The 24221-nt window shown below is 40.8% G+C and overlaps 1 protein-coding gene across 1 annotated transcript; it reads right to left on the bottom strand.

The window, feature by feature from the left end:
* Window positions 1-207: 207 nt before the first annotated feature.
* On the bottom strand, window positions 208-23730 carry Smim13 (small integral membrane protein 13). The gene is made up of 2 exons (XM_074082905.1): window positions 23463-23730; window positions 208-926 (listed from the first exon to the last, which is right to left on the bottom strand). The coding sequence occupies exons 1-2, from the start codon at window positions 23536-23538 to the stop codon at window positions 739-741; spliced, it is 264 nt and encodes an 87-aa protein (XP_073939006.1). The 5' UTR covers window positions 23539-23730; the 3' UTR covers window positions 208-738.
* Between the last annotated feature and the right edge of the window lie 491 nt (window positions 23731-24221).

Below are 24221 nucleotides of genomic sequence, written 5' to 3' on the forward strand. Positions count from 1 at the left end.
CTCACTAACAAAACATAGTACAGCTTCATCTACTTGTGCTATCTTTCTTTCTTAGGTCCCATGAAGCGTTTTGTCGTTGCCTTGCAAGAAAAGAGGGAATTTTGATCATTCCCCCAATGGCAAACATTTGCTTCACTAATATCAAACATCCAGCCGGCTGTGTTTCCATGCTCTTCTGCATATGCAATAACCTCGTTTCAATGCTGAATCACAGCGTAATGTTCTTGAAGGCATTTTTAAATGCCAACTCAACCTGATACATTTGATACCAATAACACACACCAGTTAAGGAGACGATAATATGACAAGCTGTAAATTCACACATGCACAAGCTAGGTTGAGGACATGGCTATCACCTGGTTGACAGTAATGAGATGCATCCCAACTTCAGACAAGTTAAAATGTCAAGAGTACATTTTATGACTAATAAAATGTTTTTTTCAAGCCTGAAATGCTTAACAGAGTCACATCAGTGCAAAACAGTAAGCGCAAGAGCCAAGGAACAAATGTGTTAAGCAGAGAGCTAGAGAAGCAAAAAAAAACAACAACAAACCTTTAAGATGAATTTTTCAGTGGTCCAATTTGGTTTTAAATTCCCTTTATTTCTATATGGCTTACATGTAAATCTTTTTTGAATTGGATATGAAATCCAAGTACAAATTTTTTCCAGTCCCTTTGTGAATTTCTGTCTTCACTGACAGGTTCGCAATTGCCTTTTGTCATATATGGTGGCTGGGGTCAGTGGCCTTCATCCACGGGAGCCCTACGCTGGCGAACAGATCTTATCCTGTGTGGAGAGGCTGATGGGTCTTCTTCAGTGTCAGACCCTGAAGGCTCGTGGTCTCCCTCCTGGGATCCTGTGTCTCCCACCAGTTCCCGTAGAAACTTGAATTTAGATAAAAATAGATGCCATACAAAATACCAGCCTAAAGAAAGACAAAACATTAAGAAAAATTATTACACACAATGTTATCGATTCAGAACATTACAGTTAATTGGAAGGCATATTATAAAATAATATACATATAATACAAATAAACTAGACAATTATAACGTGTACTTATACAACAAACATTAAGCATTTATGATGTACAAGGCATTCAGGATAAATTCAGACAGATGCCAGTGGCTCATGTCTGTAATCCTAGCTACTCAGGAGGCAGAGATCAGGAGGATAGCGGTTCGAAGCTAGCCCAGGCAAACAGTTTGTGAGACCCTATCTCAAAAAACCCTTCACAAAAATAGGGCTGGTGGAGTGGTCAGGGTGAAGACACTGAGTTTAAGCCCCAGTACCGCAAAAAAAAAAAAAAAAAAAGGGGGGGGTAAGTTTGGATTATACAGTAAGGGAAAAAACTGTTTCTGCTTTCACAGAACTTAAGTTCAATCTTATATTCTAAATGACAAATGAATTTGGGTGTGGTGGTTCATGCCTGTAATCTCAGCACTCAAGGAAGCCAGCCAGGAACTGTCAAAGTATGGCAACACCCTGTCTTAAAAATGAACAGATAAAAAACAAAACTAAAAATCCTCTAACAAGAGTATGATAGCAGAACACAATGAATAAACGGATAAATGAACTCAGGACAAAAATAGACAACAATAAAGAAGAAAACTGCCAGGATATGGAAAACCTCAGAAAAAAGAACGAAACAGAATTGCAAAACAAAACGGAAGGCCAATCCAGCAGAATAGAACAAACAGAAGACAGAATCTCAGAACTTGAAGATGAAATGGTAATTAAAGGAAAAACCGAAGAACTATTAATTAAACAACTCAAGACCTGTGAAAAGAAAATGCAAGAACTCACTGACTCCATCAAAAGACCAAACTTGAGAATCATGGGCATCGAAGAAGGAGAAGAGGTGCAAGTGAAGGGAATGCGTAATATATTCAACAAAATAATAACGGAAAATTTCCCAAATCTAGAGAAAGATATTCCCATACAAATGCAAGAGGCCTCCAGGACACCAAACAGACCAGATCAAAATAGAACTACTCCACGACATATCATCATTAAAACAACAAGTTCAGAAACTAAGGAAAGAATATTAAAGGCTGTAAGAGAGAAAAAACAAGTAACATACAAAGGTAAACCCATCAAAATCACAGCAGACTTCTCAACAGAAACATTAAAAGCAAGAAGAGCGTGGGGTGAGATCTTCCGGGCACTGAATGAAAATAACTTCAACCCCAGGATACTCTACCCAGCAAAGCTATCATTCAAAATAGATGGAGCAATAAAAGTCTTCCATGATAAGCAGAAACTAAAACAATATGTGACCACAAAGCCAGCATTACAAAAGATCCTGCAAGGGATCCTGCACACAGAAAGTGACACCCAACTTAACCATGAAAAGGCAGGCAGCACCAAACCACAGGAAAAGAAAAAGCAAGACAGTAGAGAGTAACATCAAGTTAGGTACACACAATCAAACCTTCAAACAACTAAGACAACTAAATGGCAGGAATCACCACATACCTATCAGTACTAACGCTTAATGTTAATGGACTTAATTCACCCATCAAAAGACACCGTTTGACAAAATGGATTAAAAAAGAAGATCCAACAATTTGTTGCTTACAGGAGACTCATCTCACCGACAGAAATAAGCATATGCTTTAGGATGAAAGGCTGGAAGAAGATTTACCAAGCCAATGGCCCCCGAAAACAAGCAGGAGTAGCAATACTTATCTCTGACAAAGTAGACTTCAAACCTACATTGATCAAACGAGATAAACAAGGACATTCCATACTAATAAAAGGGGAAATAGACCAAAAGGAAATAATAATCATCAATCTGTACGCACCCAATGTCAACGCACCCAATTTCATCAACATACCCTGAAAGACCTAAAAGCATATCTAAACGCCAACACAGTGGTTGTGGGAGACTTTAACACTCCATTATCATCAATAGATAGGTCATCCAAACAAAAACTCAATAAAGAAATCCAAGATCTAAAATATACAATAGATCAAGTGGACCTAGTAGATGTCTACAGAACATTTCATCCAACCTCTAAACAATATACATTCTTCTCAGCAGCCCATGGAACCTTCTCCAAAATAGATCATATCCTAGGGCACAAAGCAAGCCTCAGCAAATATAAGAAAACAGAAATAATACCGTGCATACTATCTGACCACAATGCAGTAAAAGTAGAACTCAACAACAAAAGTAAAGACAAAAAACATGCAAACAGCTGGAAACTAAATAACTCATTACTTAATGAAGAATGGATCATCGATGCAATAAAAGAAGAAATTAAAAAGTTCCTGGAAGTCAATGAAAATGAAAACACAACCTACCGGAACCTATGGGACACAGCTAAGGCAGTCTTGAGAGGAAAGTTTATAGCCATGAGTGCATATATTAAAAAGATTGAAAGATCCCAAATCAATGACCTAATGATACATCTCAAACTCCTAGAAAAACAAGAACAAGCAAATCCCAAAACAAATAGAAGGAGAGAAATAATAAAAACAAGAGCTGAAATCAACGAAATAGAAACCAAAAAAACCATACAAAGAATTAATGAACAAAAAGTTGGTTCTTTGAAAAAATAAACAAGATCGATAGACCCCTGGCAAACCTGACTAAAATGAGGAGAGAAAAAACCCAAATTAGTAGAATTAGGAATGCAAAAGGGGAGATAACAACAAACACCATGGAAGTCCAGGAAATCATCAGAGACTACTTTGAGAATCTATATTCAAATAAATTTGAAAATCTTAAAGAAATGGACAGATTTCTAGATACATATGATCATCCAAAACTGAACCAAGAGGAAATTAATCACCTGAATAGACCTATAACACAAAATGAAATTGAAGCAGCAATCAAGAGTCTCCCCAAAAAGAAAAGTCCAGGACCTGATGGATTCTCTGCTGAATTCTATCAGACCTTTAAAGAAAAACTGATACCAACCCTCCTTAAACTGTTCCATGAAATAGAAAGGGAAGGAAAACTGCCAAAAACATTTTATGAAGCCAGTATTACACTTATCCCAAAACCATGCAAAGACAACTCCAAAAAGGAGAACTATAGGCCAATCTCCTTAATGAACATTGATGCAAAAATCCTCAACAAAATAATGGCAAACCGAATTCAGCAACACATCAAAAAGATTATTCACCACGACCAAGTAGGCTTCATCCCAGGGATGCAGGGGTGGTTCAACATACGAAAATCAATAAACGTAATAAACCACATTAACAGAAGCAAAGACAAAAACCACTTGATCATCTCAATAGATGCAGAAAAAGCCTTTGATAAGATCCAACATCATTTCATGATAAAAGCTCTAAGAAAACTAGGAATAGAAGGAAAGTTCCTCAACATTATAAAAGCTATATACGACAAACCTACAGCCAGCATTATACTTAACAGAGAAAAATTAAAACCATTCCCTCTAAAATCAGGAACCAGACAAGGATGCCCACTATCTCCACTCCTATTCAACATAGTACTGGAATTCCTAGCCAGAGCAATTAGGCAAGAAGAAGGAATAAAAGGAATACAAATAGGTAAAGAAACTGTCAAAATATCCCTATTTGCAGACGACATGATCCTATACCTTAAAGACCCAAAAAACTCTACTCAGAAGCTTCTAGACATCATCAATAGCTATAGCAAAGTAGCAGGATATAAAATCAACATAGAAAAATCATTAGCATTTCTATACACTAACAATGAACAAACTGAAAAAGAATATATGAAAACAATTCCATTTACAATAGCCTCAAAAAAAATCAAATACCTAGGTGTAAACCTAACAAAAGATGTGAAAGACCTCTATAAGGAAGACTATACACTTCTGAAGAAAGAGATTGAGGAAGACTATAGAAAGTGGAGAGATCTCCCATGCTCATGGATTGGTAGAATCAACATAGTAAAAGTGTCGATACTCCCCAAAGTAATCTACATGTTTAATGCAATTTCCATCAAAATTCCAATGACATTCATTAAAGAGATTGAAAAATCTACCGTTAAATTTATATGGAAACACAAGAGGCCACGAATAGCCAAGGCAATATTCAGTCAAAAGAACAATGCAAGAGGTATCACAATACCTGACTTCAAACTATATTACAAAGCAATAACAATAAAAACAGCATGGTACTGGCACAAAAACAGACATGAAGACCAGTGGAACAGAATAGAGATCCAGATATGAAGCCACACAACTATAACCAACTTGTCTTTGACAAAGGAGCTAAAAATATACGATGGAGAAATAGCAGCCTCTTCAACAAAAACTGCTGGGAAAACTGGTTAGGAGTCTGCAAAAAACTGAAACTAGATCCATGTATATCACCCTATACCAAGATTAACTCAAAATGGATCAAGGATCTTAATATCAGACCCCAAACTCTTAAGTTGATATAGGAAAGAGTAGGAAATACTCTGGAGTTAGTAGGTATAGGTAAGAACTTTCTCAACAAAACCCCAGCAGCACAACAACTAAGAGATAGCATAGATAAATGGGACCTCATAAAGCTAAAAAGCTTCTGTTCATCAAAAGAAATGGTCTCTAAACTGAAGAGAACACCCACAGAGTGGGAGAAAATATTTGCCAACTATACATCAGACAAAGGACTGATAACCAGAATATACAGGGAACTTAAAAAACTAAATTCTCCCAAAACTAATGAACCAATAAAGAAATGGGCACGTGAACTAAACAGAACTTTCTCAAAAGAAGAAATTCAAATGGCCAGAAAACACATGAAAAAATGCTCACCATCTCTAGCAATAAAGGAAATGCAAATTAAAACCACGCTAAGATTCCACCTCACCCCTGTTAGAATAGCCATCATCAGCAACACCACCAACAACAGATGTTGGGGAGGATGCAGGGAAAAAAGAACCCTCTTACACTGTTGGTGGGAATGTAGACTAGTACAACCACTCTGGAAAAAAATTTGGAGGCTACTTAAAAAGCTAAACATTGATCTACCATTTGATCCAGCAATACCACTCTTGGGGATATACCCAAAAGACTGTTACTCCAGAGGCACCTGCACATCCATGTTTATTGCGGCACTATTCACAATAGCCAAGTTATGGAAACAGCCAAGATGCCCCACCACTGACGAATGGATTAAGAAAATGTGGTATCTATACACAATGGAATTTTATGCAGCCATGAAGAAGAACGAAATGTTATCGTTCGCTGGTAAATGGATGGAATTGGAGAACATCATTCTGAGTGAGGTTAGCCTGGCTCAAAAAACCAAAAATCGTATGTTCTCCCTCATATGTGGACATTAGATCAAGGGCAAACACAACAAGGGGATTGGACTTTGAGCACATGATAAAAGCTTTAGCACACAAGGGAGGGGTGAGGATAGGTAAGACACCTAAAAAACTAGCTAGCATTTGTTGCCCTTAACGCAGAGAAACTAAAGCAGATACCTTAAAGCAACTGAGGCCAATAGGAAAAGGGGAACAGGTACTAGAGAAAAGGTTAGATCAAAAAGAATTAACCTAGAAGGTAACAGCCACGCACAGGAAATCAATGTGAGTCAATGCCCTGTATAGCTATCCTTATCTCAACCAGCAAAACCCCTTGTTCCTTCCTATTATTGCTTATACTCTCTCTACAACAAAATTAGAAATAAGGGCAAAATAGTTTCTGCTGGGTATTGAGGGGGGGGAGAGGGAGGGGGCAGAGTGGGTGGTAAGGGAGGGGGTGGGGGCAGGGGGGAGAAATGAACCAAGCCTTGTATGCACATATGAATAATAAAAGAAAAATGAAAAAAAAGTAGTATGATAGCTAAGTAAATATGATTATTGTATTTCTAAGAGCACTTCTCTGGGGAAGAAAAACTATACTGGGCTACTCACTTGGACACTCACACCTCCACGCTAGTGACTAAAAGAAAGCTTGAGTCGGTCAGAATAGAAAGACAGTAAACAGCAGAATGGTGAACTTTTCAGTCAAGACCTAGCTATAAGTTTGTAGAGACAATTTTTACAGAAAGTGAATAAGCTCTCTCTAATTACATGACAAAGGAATCAAGGCAGAGAACCAATTTCTAGATACAAGATTTCTAAAATACAGCATATTCACATCAAAGTCATTAAGGATCAAACATCAATCAATAAAGAACAAGCAGGCTGCCAAGCCTGTGGTGGTAAGGTATGAAGCTGCCCGTGTTTGTGCGTTTTCTAACACTCTGGCCTCCCTGGGTCCAATGGACCAGTCTCATGACTCCAATGGGCTTTTTAAAAAATTTTTGTAAGGATATATTAATTGTACAGAGGGGATTCATTGTGACAATTCCAAATAGGCTTATACTGTACACTGGTTAGATCACCCCCATCTACCCATTCCCCACCCCACTTAAAGCAATTGCAAGAGGTTTCAGTGTTCTACTTCATGTAAGTATATGAAGTCCATCTATCATATACCCTCACCTTAATCTCCTTCATTTGCCCCACCCCGTCCCATAAGAACCCCCCCATATACACTGTACCTATTTTACAGCCCTACCTTTCATTATTAATATCTAAGTCAATGTTCAAAGGGGCTTCTCAATGTATCCCATACTTTACTTTGGTCTATTCAACCCCTTCCATCAATCTTCCTTACCCTTTTGCCTTCCATCCCCATTTTTCAACATCCTTATATCCTCTACTTACACAGGTGTTGTGTTTTACAATATTACTGATGCTCTATCATTCCCTTTTCCTTTCCCTCCTTCCCAGAGTTCCATAGAGTATTTCCACTATTACAAACATGTTCTACATGAGTGGGTACATGATCATGTTTGTTTTTGTGTACGTTTATCTTTTCCATCTATCTTCCATGTATGAGAGATAACATGTGGCCTTTGTCTTTCTAAGCCTGGCTTACTTCACCTAACATGACATCCTCTAATTGCATCCATTTACCTTCAAACCACATGTCATTATTCCTTTCGGCTGAATGAAACTCCATTGTGTATATATACCACATATTCTTGATCCATTCATCAGTTGTAGGGTACCTGGTGTACAGGTGTCTCTATTGAGACACACTCACCACGACCCTCTACCCTCACAAGCTGAACCACTGGTATTCCAGGCTTCTGCAATTGTCAGCCCCAAATCTGGAGATAAGCAAACTCAAAAAGTCTGCTTATTTCTCCCTATTCTTCTGTGTGTAGACAGGGAGGTTGGGGGAAGGATATGGATAGTGACACTGTTTCCCACAAAAAGCTATGAGGTAGTGAATTCCCCTAAAATAAAGACAGAGTTCATCTGGTGGGCAGCCAAAAAGAACAAAGATCCACTGTGCTTGGTTTTTTACAATGACTTGTATGACGGTGGGAATGAAAGGAGAGGAAAAAATTGTAGTGTTGATAAGAACTGCAGTGGTATTCACTAACTTGAGGGAAGTTCAACAAGTTGTCAACCAAGTAAAATGACTGAAGTTCTTACCAACCTGTAATTTTGAGACTGGGAGAGGATTGGGAGGGAGGGGGGATTATGAATCACAGTACATAGGATTTGCTAAGATCTGATGCTTCTATCTACAACAGACTGTTTATCAAAGAATGTTAACAGTCTGAACAAAGGATAGTACTAAAAATGCCAAAAAGGAAAAGCAACTACCCAGGACATTCACTTTGGAAAAAGAACTATTATAAAATCCCAATGCATATATACCAAGAAAAGCACAGCTTAGCAAAGAAACTGAGAGATACTACAGTACCAATAAAACTGCTAGTAAGGAACACTGCTCAAGAGCTGTGTTATTTAGACATAGAAACAATAACTAACATTTTTAATGTTTGGGGTGGGTACTCTGAGGAAAAGTTTTGTTCGTATCATCTAATGGCCAAATTGTTTAAATCAATTAAACTAAACTATCCTGTGCTATTTCTGGTATGTCACACTCCTATAGCTACAATAGGCTCTAATCTATTCATCTGTCTGTGAATTTATGACAAATGTAATATGAAATAGAAAGTCTCACACACACAGTTAATCTGCTATTTTAATAAAGCAGCTTTTAATTCACTTAACAGAAACGAGCACCCTTACCAGGAACTAGAACTAGGAAACGGTTCTCATGAACTGAAGTCATTCTCTCAGCATTGTTTCTGCACGCTTACTTCATTGTTCTCTGCTTCTTTTTGTACACTGTTACTCCTTCACCCATATTCTGTGACTTTCCAGCTTATACCCTCCAAAAACAGCCTAGAAGCTCTGCCCAAGTTGGGACAAGCATCTGCCATAGGACCAGTGTAAATCACCTCAGAGCAGGGGCAGATATTTTGAACATGGCTGTAAGCCTACCCCTGAGAGAACAAGGGGTGGTTTTAGAGCCGAGAGGGGAGTGGATAGGCTGGCCTGGGGAGGGAACCCCAGTAAAAAGTCTCTTCTACCTTCATTAGAAGACCATCTCCAACACAGGAGCCACCCACAACACCCAGCAGGCAATGCTAAAGTCTAACCAAAACCTTCTTGGGCTCTACCCTGATTCCTTTCAGACTACAACACAAAGTGTCCATTGATGAATGTTCACACTGCACGAGGTCCTCAACCTTTGGAGCAGAGGAACTACTTGGGGTAAAGGCAAAGCAGGGTCAGAGGAGGTTTTAGGGAAAAGCACATGTAAAAATGGAACAGAAGTTCAAAAGCATTTATTACCCAATAGAATGACCACAGTTAAAAACACATGATTGCCCTATTGCAACAATTCTTAAGAAGGATCACTAAAACTGGCCACTCATCAAACTCTTCAAGGAGTTTTTAGAAATGAGACTCCCAAGGGCTCATCCAGACATCCCCAACCAATCTCCAGGGGTGTGCTTATTCATTTTTAAACTCCCCAGATGACTATAAAACACATGCAGGTTTGGAAAAGATAGAAATGGGAATGAAGATGCAGCATGCTTACTTGCTCATCGGTTCCGGAGACTGGGCAAGGAAAAGGAGAAAGGGCTCACAGTGGCATAACCGTGGGGAAGAGATGGAAAAGATACGCAGAGAGCCTGCCTGTTGCCACTAGAGAATGGCAACAAAAGCCACGTTACTATTTACTAATGAGACAGTGTGAGTGTATAAGCAGAGCTATAAAGGGACTGCCCAGACATCTCTGATTAATGGGGTGATGCCACAGGCAAATTGTGGATTTGACAAATGATGTAATGGACAGTGCTATGTTTGAATGTCTCTTCCAAAAAGACACGCTGAAATTTATTAACAGGGGACACCTTTAAGAGGTGATTAGGTCATGGGGGCTCTGTCCTCACAAATGAATTAATGTCATATTATGGGAGTGACTTAAGTATCACAAGAATGGGTGTGTAAAGAAGTTCACCCCGAGGTCTCATTCCAGGCTTGCTTCCCTTCTGCCATGCTATGAACACTGCACAGAGGCCCTCCCCAGACACCAGCACTGTGTTCCTGGACTTCCCAGCCTCTAGAACTGGGAGCCCAATAAACTTCTCTTTTTTCAGTTTTGGGGATTATAGGCATGTGTCACTCTGCTTGACTATCCAATAAACTTCTATTGTTTATAATTTACCCAGTCTGTAGTACTCTGTTGTAACAGCAGAAATGGACTAAGGCTGATAGTCAAAGTTGAGCAAGGGAAGGGAGGTATAAAGGAGAATGGTGGAGGGGTGAATTCAAGTAATATGTATTTGATATATTGTAGGAACTTTTGTAAATGCCACAACAATTAAAAAAAATTCTATGCATAGTGAAAAAAATAAAGATCTTCTGGACATACACAAAAAAATTTGTGTACAAATCATCGTGTACAAATGATTACATCTTTGTACTAAGTAGAACTGTATTGTGTCTGGATAGATGGTTTAATGTAACACTTTTGTATTTAGAAGTCACTCTCTTATATACTATGAAAGCAAGAGAAGACCAAGTGGAAAGTTACCTGATATAAAATCGATCATCGTCCTTTGCACACTGTAGTAGGAGAAAATCAAGTATAAGAAGAGCAGTGTGCATGTGTGTGTGAGATGTAGGCACCACAGACACAAGGACAGAATTACCAGTTCAAATTTATAATGTCAACTCACATAAAGCTAGAACAGCCTAAGTTGGACTTCAAGCCCTAGAGTGCTTTCTCAATGATGCACTGGGCAGTTGGAAACCCCTAGAATCACCACTACTGAGTAACACAATTTTGAATCATAACACCTCCACGTCCAAAACTTTTACCCAATAAGTGTAAGACATTTAAAATGTTGCCTTTAAATCTTTTCTCCTCTATTGTCTTCTCCCTTGGGTGATTGCAACACTCCTGTTGATCCAAACTATCACCTCATTACACGTGACGACCAGATTGTTTATTCACACCCTCTGCTTTTCTTAAACCCCAAGAGACAATCTTTATAGTTGGTTTGACAGCCCAAAAAAGCTTATGTGTATATGTGTGTGTGTGTGTGTGTGTGTGTGTGTGTCCACCCAACAGCTCCTTAAGGATACTGTGCCTTCATCAGCTTATCTTTCCTCCCTCACTTACAGCAATCTTATAGATTCTACTTTCCTAGTACCACTCTATGGTAAATCAAATCCTTATTACCTGTCAACAAGAGTATCACAGTTTCTTATATCTCAGAGGTATGTCAGAACCACACCACTCTGCCACAAATCCTAATTCAATAACTTATTTGTGACTGGGGCTTTTTCTTAATCTTTCTGTATTATTATTTTTCTAATGAGAGCACTCTTGAGCAATTGCTTTAACACCTCAGATTTACATCTATCTTCCATTGTATTAATACTGATTATCTCCATGAATTACAAGTTTCTTATGAAAGGAAGTGTGGGATTTAACCATCCTTCCACTGTGGACCCCATTCCTTAAAACAGCACAAAGTATATATACCACCCACCCACCCACCCATCTCCCCCTAGAAAAACTACCCGTCAATTTAAGGATTTAGTGATGTTCCCCACCTGACCCATTTCGGAACTCAATGTTAGCTCTGAAGAGTCCTATTATATAATAGAGTGACTAGAGTATGAGGCCAAACCAACTGCTGGAGTCCTTTCGGAAAGACACTGAACAGTTCTATCAAACAAGTTGACCTAAGCTGTATGGAACATCCCACTCAAAACATATTGATACTGCTAAAATACTGCACATTAATTACATCCCAGGAAAGCTGATTCAAATTACAAATTAGAATTTATTTGTCAGGTGTCTGACAAACCTGTTAAAATAATTGAGAGGCCATTAGTTCAGACAGCCTTGGGTTTCTATACAAGCAAACCAAAACCCAACTCAGTGTAAACAGTAAAACTAAACTTAAAGCTGGGGATGTAGCTCAGTGGTAGAGCACTTACCTAGCATGCACCGGCTTATTCCCCAGCAAAGCAAAACAAAACAAAATTTAAGCTTAACCAATCAGAAACAACTAGCCTCTAACTAGAGAGACTTTTCACTTTAATCAAGTATGCTGTCTTGTATCCATAAACCTTTTCTCCTCCTCAGGCCCTCTTGGTGGAGCCCCAGCATCTTGTGCTGTCCGGTTTATGAATCAATGTTTGCTCAAATAAACTCTTTAAAATGGTACTGTACCTAAGTTTATCCCTAACTATACCTCTGCACATCAATGCATATTATTCTTCTCGCATATTGCAATAAAGATAGCTTAAATTTTTTAAATCAGATTTAATATTTGAAAATCCATTTTCAAACCAATTAATTCCTATTTATTCACCTGTATCTCAACGTTAGCTAGATAAGCAGAAATAGAGTCAATCATCAGTGTTCCTAGACTCTTATCTTGAATTTGCCTACTGGCTAAAATTAAAGAGGTTGAGTGCACTGCTGAAGCCACATAGCGAGTAGGTGGCAGTGCGAGCTGTGACTTGATGGCGGCCACATATCAGCCACTGTGTTCACTCTCACCTTGACTTTGCTAGGCACAGCAGGAACTGGGACTTTGTACTACATCAAGTCTATAAATTAGTCTTCTCAGGGTCTGTCAGGTTAGGTTGAGCTAGGGGGCACAACCAAGTCAACCTCTGGAGACAAGAGGGTCTGACCCTACCTAGATTAATGATGATTCCCAAGTCTCACACAGACACATTTTCACCTTCTCTGCAACCTATGATGGGGACTGGATTCCAATTCTGTCTAAAATCTTCAAATCCCACATGCTCTTAACAGGAACAGAATACAGAATTAGCATCACTGTTGCTGGCCCAAGCTACAACTGGAAAGACAACTATTCCCAACCCCTACTACTGTCACCTTAGTTCAAATTTTCATCAACACTTAACAAAAACCTCCTCATTGCTTTCTTTGCTTCTAGCCTCTCTTTTCCCACATGCTGTATCTGTAACAGCCTATGGGTTTAAAAAAGCCCCATTACCTGTGCCCCAATCTAGATGCTTCTTGTTCCATCTCATCCTATCCAATTATTCAAGGGCTAAAAATACACTCATTTATTTACTAATTCATTCAAATATTTGCCAGCATATGCTATGTTTCAAACATTATCTCACTGCCACGTATCTGCCCAATGATAATGAAGTACCATAGGAAGAAAATAAAGAGGGTAGGGAGAAAGAGGCCATGAATGTGCAAGGGAGACTGGTATCTCACAGAGTCAGGGAGACCACACTAGCAACTGAAATAATAAAGCTGTCACTTAGTGGACGAGAAAAGCTGGAGAAGAGCAAGATCAGGAATGGTGGTGTGGGGCTGAAATGCTGAAATTTCCCAACCTCTAATCACAATCTGGTAAGCAGCCAGAATCCTGAGGCACCTCACTGGCAAAAGTTCAGGTGTGGTTGAATGGGTCTATAGTGAGAAAAGACACTCAAATCACTCAAGACATTCCAAGGGGATTAGGGTTCCGAGGCTTTTGTGCCAAAGAAACCAGAGATAAAGAGTAAATACATTTCTTACTCTAGCACAGAGACAAGCTTAGACTGATTGCTCATGAAGCCTAGGGTAAAAGAAAGTTTGTTTCTGCTTGAAAAGCAGGTAATAACAAGAATGAATACATACACCAGATTGATGAATTTCACGTAAAGTTTAGTAGACCCACATTAACAGATTTTTTCAGACTCATGCAATGTCATCAAATGCCAAAGCTGGATCCCCCTCCAGAACTTGTGGTTTAGTAACAGAACCAGATTTGAGCCATCTTTGTATCTCAGAACCGAACTTACAAGAGATGCCCACAGTCACTGAATGAATGAGTATATGACAAGTAGCCCAATGTATAGCAACAAATAAGGAAGGTAAAATTACCCAGAAGATTTTTTGCATATGCAGAAAACAAGAAGAGCCAGTTTTAGATGATTCTGAGCTCTATGGGACAACCAGAAAAAGAAGTCTCAAAGAAGAAGCCTGGGTTTACTAGAGTCTCCTGTTACAGGAGTGTCTTCCCCTACTGGAGTATAAGGTCCTAGAGGGCACAGATCGTGCTTTATTAATTTTTGGACATCCATCACCACCATCTACAGCAAATGTATATGAAAGTTCAAGAAGCATATTTTACCAGTGTAAGGGTTAGTCATCTTGAGGCAACCCTGGTTTGTACCACACTTAAGACATATTTGAAAGGAGAATTTAATTTTTTTTAAATTTTATTTATTTGCAATACTGGGGTTTAAACTCAGGGCCTCACACTTACTAGGCAGGCATTCTACCACTGGAGTTATTCCACCAGCCTAAAATTTAATAATTTATACTAAAGATTTTTCCTCATTCTTCAGATGAGGGCCTACTATGTTGGCCAGGCACTATTCAGGGACCTAGGGATTGAGTAGCAAACCAGATTAGGACCCAGACTTCACAGAGCTTACACTCTGATTGGTAGTGTTAAATTAAAAATTACAGGCCATCGTTTTGGACTAAGTTCAACAAACCAGCCTAAAAATCAAAATGGAGTTAAGCATGCTTAAGCGCCACATCACAAGCTGAAACTAAGACATTTATCTGACCTTTCAAGAAACGAAGACTAGAGAGACAGCAGCCAAAACCCCCAAGAGGCTAGATGCAATTGACATGATAGTGAGGTTCCTTCTGCCCCAATTCTTACACAACAAAAGGTAACCTGATGTTAGCCAATCAGTTATTTTTGAGGACAGGAGAGTAACTTTGAAATGAGCACCTGCTGTTTGTTCTTTTATTTCTGCTTCCTTCAGTCTTTATCTATAAAACCAACCACTTCTGCTAAGCCTATCAGAACACTTGTTCTATTTTATGGAATAAAGGGCTGCCTGCTTCTAGAATAAAAATAAAGTCAACTGCGATCTGTTAAGTCTTTGTGAGGAAGATGCAATCATGCGTACAGCAGAGCTCTGTCCTGTCCCTCCTGCTCCTGACTCACTGCTGTTCTCTTCAGAGGAACAAGTCAGTCAGTAAGCCACACCAGAGCCGTGACTGTAAAGACACTGGAAAGATGCCCATGAAAGCAGAAGTGGTAATTCACTGAATTAGAAGTGGTAATTCACTGTGAAGCTAAGCTAAGCAGCTTCACAGTGAGGCCTCTGGAGAGAGTGTGTGCTGACTTGATCACAGAGGCACAATGGAAACGAGCCTAAAAGTGAAAGGCCCAGTACACTGCCTATGAGGACTTTGAGAATCACTATTAAAAAAAAAAAAAAAAAAACACCTTGTGGTGAAGGTTGTAAGACATGGGATCCTTTCAGGTGAGAATCCACAGGCAACTTGTTGTCTTACACAATCCTTCTGAGACTGTTAAGCAGATTACTTTCATCACTATTGAACCAGGCTGAGGTCATCGTTGCAGATGCTTAAATCAACTCTTAACAAGCTACCAGTTGTTTAAAACAAACAAACAAAACTGATGAAAGAAAAATTCTGAGATGTCCTAAATGTCATCACAAAAACCAACAGGATGGATGAGGAGGAGAGTAGAGAGGTTAATCAGTTAGCATTAGCTATGGGCTGAAACCAGTAAAAGACTCTCCCACATTCCTAAAATCTTTATGTAAAACCCAGGACTTAACAGCCCTGTTAGGGCCCAGCATGGTAGCATAAACCAGCTACTCAGGAGGCAGACAGGAGGATCATGGTTCAAGGCCAGCCCAAGCAAAAAGTTATCAAGAACCTATCTTAAAACAAGCTGGGTATAGTGTTTCATGGCTATAATCCCAGCTACTCTGGAAGCAGAGGGAGGAGGACTGCAGTGTGAGGCCAGATGAGACAAAAGACAAAAGTGTGAGACTCTATCTGAAAAACACAATCAAACAAACAAAAAAACAAAAACTTGACAGCCATCTCCCAGGTGCCACAGACTCCTGTTTGCATATAATATCTCTGAACTTACTAGCCCAAACCAATAGAGAAGCAACAAGTACTTCTCCTGATACAGACTGCCTCCAATTGCAAAAAAAACCCCTCTTTATGTTCTCCTGTCCCTCCTACACACAGCACGGTAAGTTCAGAGTGAACGATGTATGGGTCTTTCCCCAAATTTTCACCGTAAAAATGCTCTTGGCACAAGGATTTTGAGTTTCTAGGCCACAAAGCAAGATCCTGGGAGGGAGGGAATGTGGGAGGGAAGGAGGAAGAGAGATCTTGGATGTTAGGTTCAGTGGACATATTTCTAATTGTCAGCTAGTCTTGCTACTGGTAGTTGCAGAACTCCCAGGACAGGATCTTTTTCAAGCTAGTATCTGTAACTACCCTTTTATTTCAGATAACCCTTTTCCTAGCCAGGTATGGTGGTGCATGCCTGTAATCCCAGTACTCAGGACCAAGAGGAAAGAAGCCTAAGCTACATAGCAAGTTCCAGATCAGCCTGGCAACATAACAAGACTCTCTGCCTCAAAAAACAAACAAAAACAATGACAACCCTTTTCCTCAAGAGTTTTGGTTGAATATATTAAGCTAAATTATAATTTTGTCCTTTGACAGAGGAAAAGACTCACTAAATGACTCATTTCAGATAGTGCAGAGTACTCTAAGGGATTGAACAGGCTACCATAGATGGTCAGGGAGGGTGTATGAGATGACATTTGATATGAAACCTGAATGATGCGGCACCAGCCATATGAAGAGCCAGAGGAAGTCTGAGGACACAAGTGCTGCAGGAGGTACAAGATGGGCCTGTTCTGGGCTGCTGTAAGTGAAGGAGAATGGAGACCAGAGGTCAGAAAGGTAGGTGGGAGCTACATCACACAGATCTTTATTGGCCACAGTAAGAAATGTGGAAATGGGAAGCCACTGAAAGACAGACATCAAGCAAGGAAGGACATTTTTAAAAGATTACTCTAATGGCAAGTAGTAACTAGTTTAGCACAGGAAAAAAAGTCTGGATGGCACAAGAAGGTGTACCAGTTGGAACCCAAATACAATAAAGAACCACAGAAAAGGGTAGAAGGAGTAAGGAGGGCTAGTTGAAAGTCTACTCTGAAAGACAGGCAAGTTTACAATACCTAGCCATGGTATGAAAGAATTCCTCTCTGGAAAAAATGGAATACTCTCCACTATACCTCCAGATAGTAGTAAGAGGGGCCATCCTTAAAGAAGAGGCTAAGTCACTGTCCAATGACTCTGCTGTAAGCCCACAGCTGACAGAGAATGCATCACTTATTGCCTCACCCTTAATTATGAACACAGAATGCATCTCTAGACATCTATAGATTTTCCGCCAATCAAGAAAAGAGTCTAGATGGTGAAGTGGCTCAAGTGGTAAGAGTGCCCACCTAGCCAGTGTAAGACCCTGAGTTCAAACCCCAATGCCACCAAAAAAAAAAAAAGCAGAACGGAAACATGGGAAAAGAAAGACAATGCAGGGAGAACAAAAACACTGTGTGTGTGTGTGTGTGTGTGTGTGTGTGTGTGTGTGTATAAACCAATATGCTTAGTGAGATAAGGCATATATGTAGCAAGAACAGGCACTAAAGTGGTGTATTGGAAAACAAAGCTGTGAAATTAAAAACTGGACAGCTACAATAAAAATTCAGTATAAAATATAGAATATAAAACACAAAACATCTCTCAGAAGAAAGGAAGAGGATGGGCATGAAAAGGAAATAGGAGATACAAAAGATAAAAATTAAAGAATCAGCCCAAGAAGTCCCACATACAATTAACAGTGGGTGGAAGAGGGGGACACACACAAAGAAAACAGAGGGGAGATAACTCAAAATCTAGTAGAAAGTATTTCCAGAAATGAAAACAAACATCTGAGTTGAAATGGACAAGGAAAATGAAAGGTGTCTGGCTCTGGTAACTCACGCCTACAATCCTATCTACTTGGGAGGCAGAGATCAGGAGGCTTCACAGGTCAAGGCCAGCCCTGGCAAATAGTGTATAAGATCCTATCTCAAAAATACTCATCACATAATAAAAAAAGAAGAAATACCCAGCACAAAAAAAGGCTGGAGGAGTGGCTCAAGTGGTAGAGTGCCTGTCTTAGCTAGTGGGAGGCACTAAGTTCAAACCCCAGTACCACCAAAAAAAAAAAAAAAAAAGGGACATATGTGAAAGTATGTCACCATAACATTTCAGAATACCAATGATCAAAAGGCTATCCAAAAAGCATCTAGAAAAATAAACCAAGCCAATTATAAGGACAAAGAATGGAAAGCACTGAATTTCTCAAAATGAGGTCTAGAAGTGAATAACCAATGGAGCAATTATTTTAAAATTCTGGGTGAAAATTTGCAAGCCTAAAACTATTCAAATTAGTAGTCAAGTACAGAGGTAGAAAAAAACATTTTAAATCATGCATCAGCTCAAAAAGTTATTTCTGATGCATTTTTTTCTTAGAAAGTTACTAGAAAACATGCTCCTACAAAACAAGATGATAACTGAGAAAGACATGAGATCCAGAAAAGCGGGTAGAGGCCTGGGCAGCAGGGAACGCATAGTGATCTAAGAACGACAGCTGTGCAGAAGGAAGGAGGGTCCTTGAAAGGAGGGGTTAGAGCAATTCACTTGAACATATGGGGAATATCACTCATGCACATGTGCAAGAGATTATGGAACAATGGAAAAGGAAGAGTAACAATAAGCACACATAAAAAAGTAATACTAGGGAAATTTAAAAGGTAATTATTAACTACAAGAAAAAAGTGAAGAACCATACAAGAAATTAAGCGTGGCCAGGTACCAGAGGCTCACGCCTATAATCATAGGTACTCAAAACATAGAGATCAGGAGAATCATGGTTCAAAGGCAGTCCAGGCAAATCGTTTGTGAGACCCTACCTCGAAAAAACCCTTCACAAAAAAAGGGCTGGTGTTGTGGCTCAAGGTGTAGGCCCTGAGTTCAAGACCTAGTAACACAAAAAAGGAAAAAAAAAAAAGAAGTGTGGTCACAGTACACCATTTGACCAGCAGAGTCCAATATTTGCACACAAATACTGACTATTAAGTTAGTCACAAATTGTGTTATTAATGGCAAACAGGAAAAAAACAAATACCTCAGCTAATGTCTAAAATTACAAAATCAGAGATAAAAATTAATATGATTTCTAGAAATATGGAGGTGATGGTGATGATGATGGGGAAGAAGACATATTTCAGGTTTATAAAGGATATAAAACAGAAGACTGAGCCAGGTACTGGGGGCTCACACCTGTAATCCTAGCTACCTGGGAAGCAGAAATCAGGAGGATCACAGTTTGAAACCAGTTGGGACAAACCGACCCAAATCTCGAAAATACCCAACACAAAAATGTCTGGAGAAATGGCTCAAGTTCAAACCCTAGTACCACCAAAACAACAACAACAACAACAAAAACCAGAAGACTGACACAGGAAGTTAAGATGCCAAGGGGGGAGGGAGTGACGATACAGGGAGGCACAAAATCAAGACTGATACCTAAGTCTTTGGTTTGAACCACTAAGGGGACATGGGAAACATTTTAGATAGGAAAGACTTGGGAGTCTTTCTCAAGGTGTGAGAATCAAAAGTTCTGTTTAGCTGTATTAAACCTGAAAAAGAAAAAAAAAGCAAGAAAAAAATAGATGTATTAAATTTGAGATAATTATTAGATCTCCAAGGGGGTGGGGGAGTGGCAAAAAGTATGATGCATAAGCCTGGAGCTCAAGGGAGAAGGGAGACTTGGAAATATAAATATGGGTAAGTATTTAAATCTCTAGGATTGGACATCATGTGGAGAGAATAGGTAGAAAATGGAAACATTTGTAGGGGCTGAGAGGTGTGGTTCAGTGGTAGTGCCTAGCATGCAGCAGACCCCAGGTTTGATCCCTAGCACCGCAAATATATATCTATCTCTACCATTGAGCCACATTTCCCAACCCCTACAAACGTATTCCTATTTTCTACCTATTCTCTCCCTATGACAGCTTATAGATACATGCATTTGTACATTACAGAAATATAACAGAAAATGCACTTAATGGAGTAAGAGCAAGTACAAGGCTTCAAACTTTGTTTTTAGTGTCTCTGGGGAATGTTTCTTTTTAGGGTCTTTGGGGAGTTTGTTTCTTTGTTTTAAAACAGGGTCTCAGCCGGGCACTAATGGCTCATGCTTGTAATCCTAGCTACTCAGGAGGCAGAGATAAGGAAGACCAAGGTTCAAAGCCAGCCTGGGTAAAAAATACAACATAAAAAAAAAAAGAAAGCGGGGGGGGGGGGGGGGGGGCTGATGGAGTGGACCAAGGTATAGATCCTGAATTCAAACCCCAGTACCACCAAAAAAAAAAAAAAAAAAAAAGACAGGATCTCACTACATAGTCCAGGCTGACCTTGAACTCACAATTGGATTACTGGCTCGCACTATCACACTAACTAGAAACTTGTTATTACAGAGTTTCTATAATATTACAGGTACATAGATTATATGTAAACCAATTAACACATATAATATACTTATAAAATTATTTGGGATAATGTCTTTCATAATGTAAATTCTGGCAAAAGAACGTTAAGAAATTCTAAGGAATGAGAAACAAGAAAAGAAAATTAGCCACTACACAAAAAACACCATGGAAGTACTTGTACAAAGACAGTTAGGTCGCTTATCAATTCCCTTAGGATTGATAAGTGACTAGCAGCCAGTAAGGTGAAGGCCATTTGTTACTGACCTTGACAAGGGCAGCTTTAGTGAATGGTGGAGGTAGAAAACACAATGAATGAGGGGTAAGAAAACAAGAACAATATCCACTACAGACAAAAGGAAAACCTGTACTAGGACAGACACAGAGGAAAGACTGCATGGAGACACAGAAGATGGTCAACCACAAGCCAAGGAGGGCCCTCAGAAGAAAACCAACCCTGCTGACACCTTGACCTCAAGACTTCAAGCTTCCCGGACTGTTAGAAAAAGAATCTGCTGATGAAATGACCCAATCTGTGATACTCTGCAATGGTATATTATATAATATATAATAATTGGGCACCTCAGTTGCTCAAGTCTAAGCAACTTCCCTCCTCTCCTCGCTCTTACTCAAAATAAAAGGGTACCCTACCCCACCATTAGGTTTCCCAACAACCTGTCTAGCAAGTGTGAAGCCCTGAGTTCAAACCCCAGTATCTTCAGAAATATTTTTAAAAAGCCAGGTGCCAGTGGCTCACACCTGTAACCCTAGCTACTCAGGAGGGAGAGATCAGGAGGATCATGGTTCAAAGACAGCCAGGGCAAATAGTTTGTGAGACCCTACTTAGAAAAAAACCCTTCACAAAAAGGACCTGTGGAGTGGCTCAAGGTGTAGGTCCTGAGTTCAAACCCCAGTATTGCCACTGCAAAAAGAAAAATATTTGAACTACTTCACAAAGTTCTTGAACTCTCCAAACACAATAAGATGTTATTCCTCACTTCTTATCCCACAAGGGGTTCTGAAACTAAAAGCAAGGCAATTTTAGAAAAATGAATAAAAAATAAGCAGTCAAATAGCTATTGAGCAATGAAAAAGCAATCAAGAATTCTGATGTCTCAAAGGAGGCTTGGTGAACATTTTATCCAAGGTCTAGTATGGTCACATCCCCATCCATGATCAAAGTAGAAAGGATAACACATGCTTTTCTCCTTTACCACATGCAAACAGATCACAAGTATTCCTTATTTCAAGAATCTTAAAATGCTATGCACAGTGGCTTACACCTGTAATTCCAGATACTAAGGAGATGAACACAGTGAAGATCAAGGTTCAGTTCAAGGCCAGCTTGGACAAACAGTTAACAAGATCCCATCTCAGCAAGATCCTATTTCAACAAATAAGCTGGGTGTGGTGGTACCTACCTGTAATCCTGGCTATGAGAGGCATGGGTGGGAGGATCAAGGTCCTGAGGCCTACTCAGGCAAAAAGCTTGAAATCCTATCTGAAAAAAAATAACTACAGCAAAGAGGGCTGGGGGCATGGTTCAAGTGGTAAGCACTTGCCTAACAATCAGGGGATTGAGTTCAAGCCCCAGTAACTGGGGGGAAAAAAAAAAACTTAAAACACCTATAATTAGTCCAAAATGCTGACACAGATCACATGCAGAAAAGCTGTAAGTTAGAAGCTTTAGCTCTGGTGTGGCAGAACAAAAATGAAATGTTAGGTCTGGGGATTAGCTCAGTGGTACAGAATGTGCTTAGCATATGTGAGTCCCTGAGTTCTACTCCCAGCACGACTAAAAAGATATTTAAATATACATGCAAATATATATGCACAAGGGCACACATCTTCTCCGAACACAGCATAGCTCTAATACTGAGCATTCATAACTGCAATGAATAAAGCTCTATAGTATTTATTAGGAATGGTGACCAATTATTCTAGCAACCTAAACCCAAACTTCAGTCTTGTAAATATGAACGCTCACTGATACCTATTTGAAATACTTTTCTAACTTCCACAACTACTCAGCCTCTTTGCTGAGAACTGTAGTCATCAATTACAGTGTATAAAGAAATAAGAAGGATCTAAAATTGCACTAACACTGCTCCGAGGAGAGAGTTCAATGTCCTTTCATTCCAAGAAAAAAAAAATATCCACAACAAACAAAACAGCACCGTTATTGCAGAAGAATTAGGTTACCAGACCACGGAAGTTTAATATAGCCGGAGTTTTTAAGTTCTGTTTGTTCTCAACATCCCTGCTTGGAATTTAGTGGATGCCTGGACTCAAGTAAACAAACAATTCCATGTGTGTTGAAAACCCAAGTGTGTCCCAACCCCCTGATTACTGAAACCTCCCTTCACCATGAGGGTCAGGACCTGAAAATAGAAGCCGATCACTTCACCTTCGAATGCAGGCCACGGGTAAAATCTGGGCAACCCGCGGCACTGGAAGCGATCCAGGGCACTGCTGCAGGAGAGCACTGTGTTTCACCTGCAGTCAGGGAGCCCAGCCGAGTCCTGTCCTCTCCTTCTCCAGGATGCCGGGGGCCTGCCGTGACCGTGGCCGGGGCAGGTCTCCCGAGCTCCCTGCTGAGAGGCAAGGGGACGGGAGGCCACTCAGGGCGCCCGTGCACCCACGCCTCTTCTGGTGGCTGGGAAGGGGGTCGACCGCGCAAGCCCGAAACAGCCCCCGCAGCCGACGCGCACTCACCGCACACCATCAGAAGCAGGACGATCAGCAGCGTGGCCACGAACACCAGCAGCGTCAGCCCGACGTTGTGCCACATCGTGAGGACAGGACGGGGGTCGCCTCCGGGCGGCAAGCAGGAGTGCGGCGAGTGCCGGCTTCAGCGGCAGGCGCCGGAGCGCCGGGGCGGCATGGGCGGCAGGCGCCCCTCGGCAGCGCCCTCAGGGGGCGGGGCGGAGGCGGAATCGCGGCGGGGAGGGAGGGGCGGGCGGACGGAGCGCCGGAGGGCGGTGGGCCGCGGGGCGCGCCTACCCGCTCATCACTCGGGTGAGCCGGGCCCGAGGCGCCCGGAGACCCCGGCGGCGGCGGCGGCGGAGGCGACGGCCGGATGCGCTTCCATGGCGGACGCCGCACGGATGTGGAAAAGGGAAAGGCCGAGCGCAGGGATACGCGGGAGCTATAAAGCCACTCGTTGCCGCTTGCCCAAGGATCGCTCGGCCCCCAGAGATGCCAGATGTTAACGTCTCCCCTCGGCGGCCGCAACTGCTTCTCAGCCCCAGGCCCCCTCCCCCGCGGCGGCGCATCACCAAGCGCCCCCTCCGCTCGCTTTCGTCCCTGCGCGTTGACTGCTGGGAAATGGAGTGCAGCGCCTGATGGGAGCCAGAGACGTCGACCCCGGTTGGACTGCAACTCCCAGAAAGCATCGTTGCTCTCCTTGGCGTCCCCAGTGCCTTTGAAGGTTCTCTGATCACCGCCTCTACATGCGGGGTGCGGGCCCCTGTT

The sequence above is a fragment of the Castor canadensis genome, chromosome 8 (genome assembly GCF_047511655.1).
Source record: "Castor canadensis chromosome 8, mCasCan1.hap1v2, whole genome shotgun sequence".
Taxonomy (NCBI): Eukaryota; Metazoa; Chordata; class Mammalia; order Rodentia; family Castoridae; genus Castor; species Castor canadensis.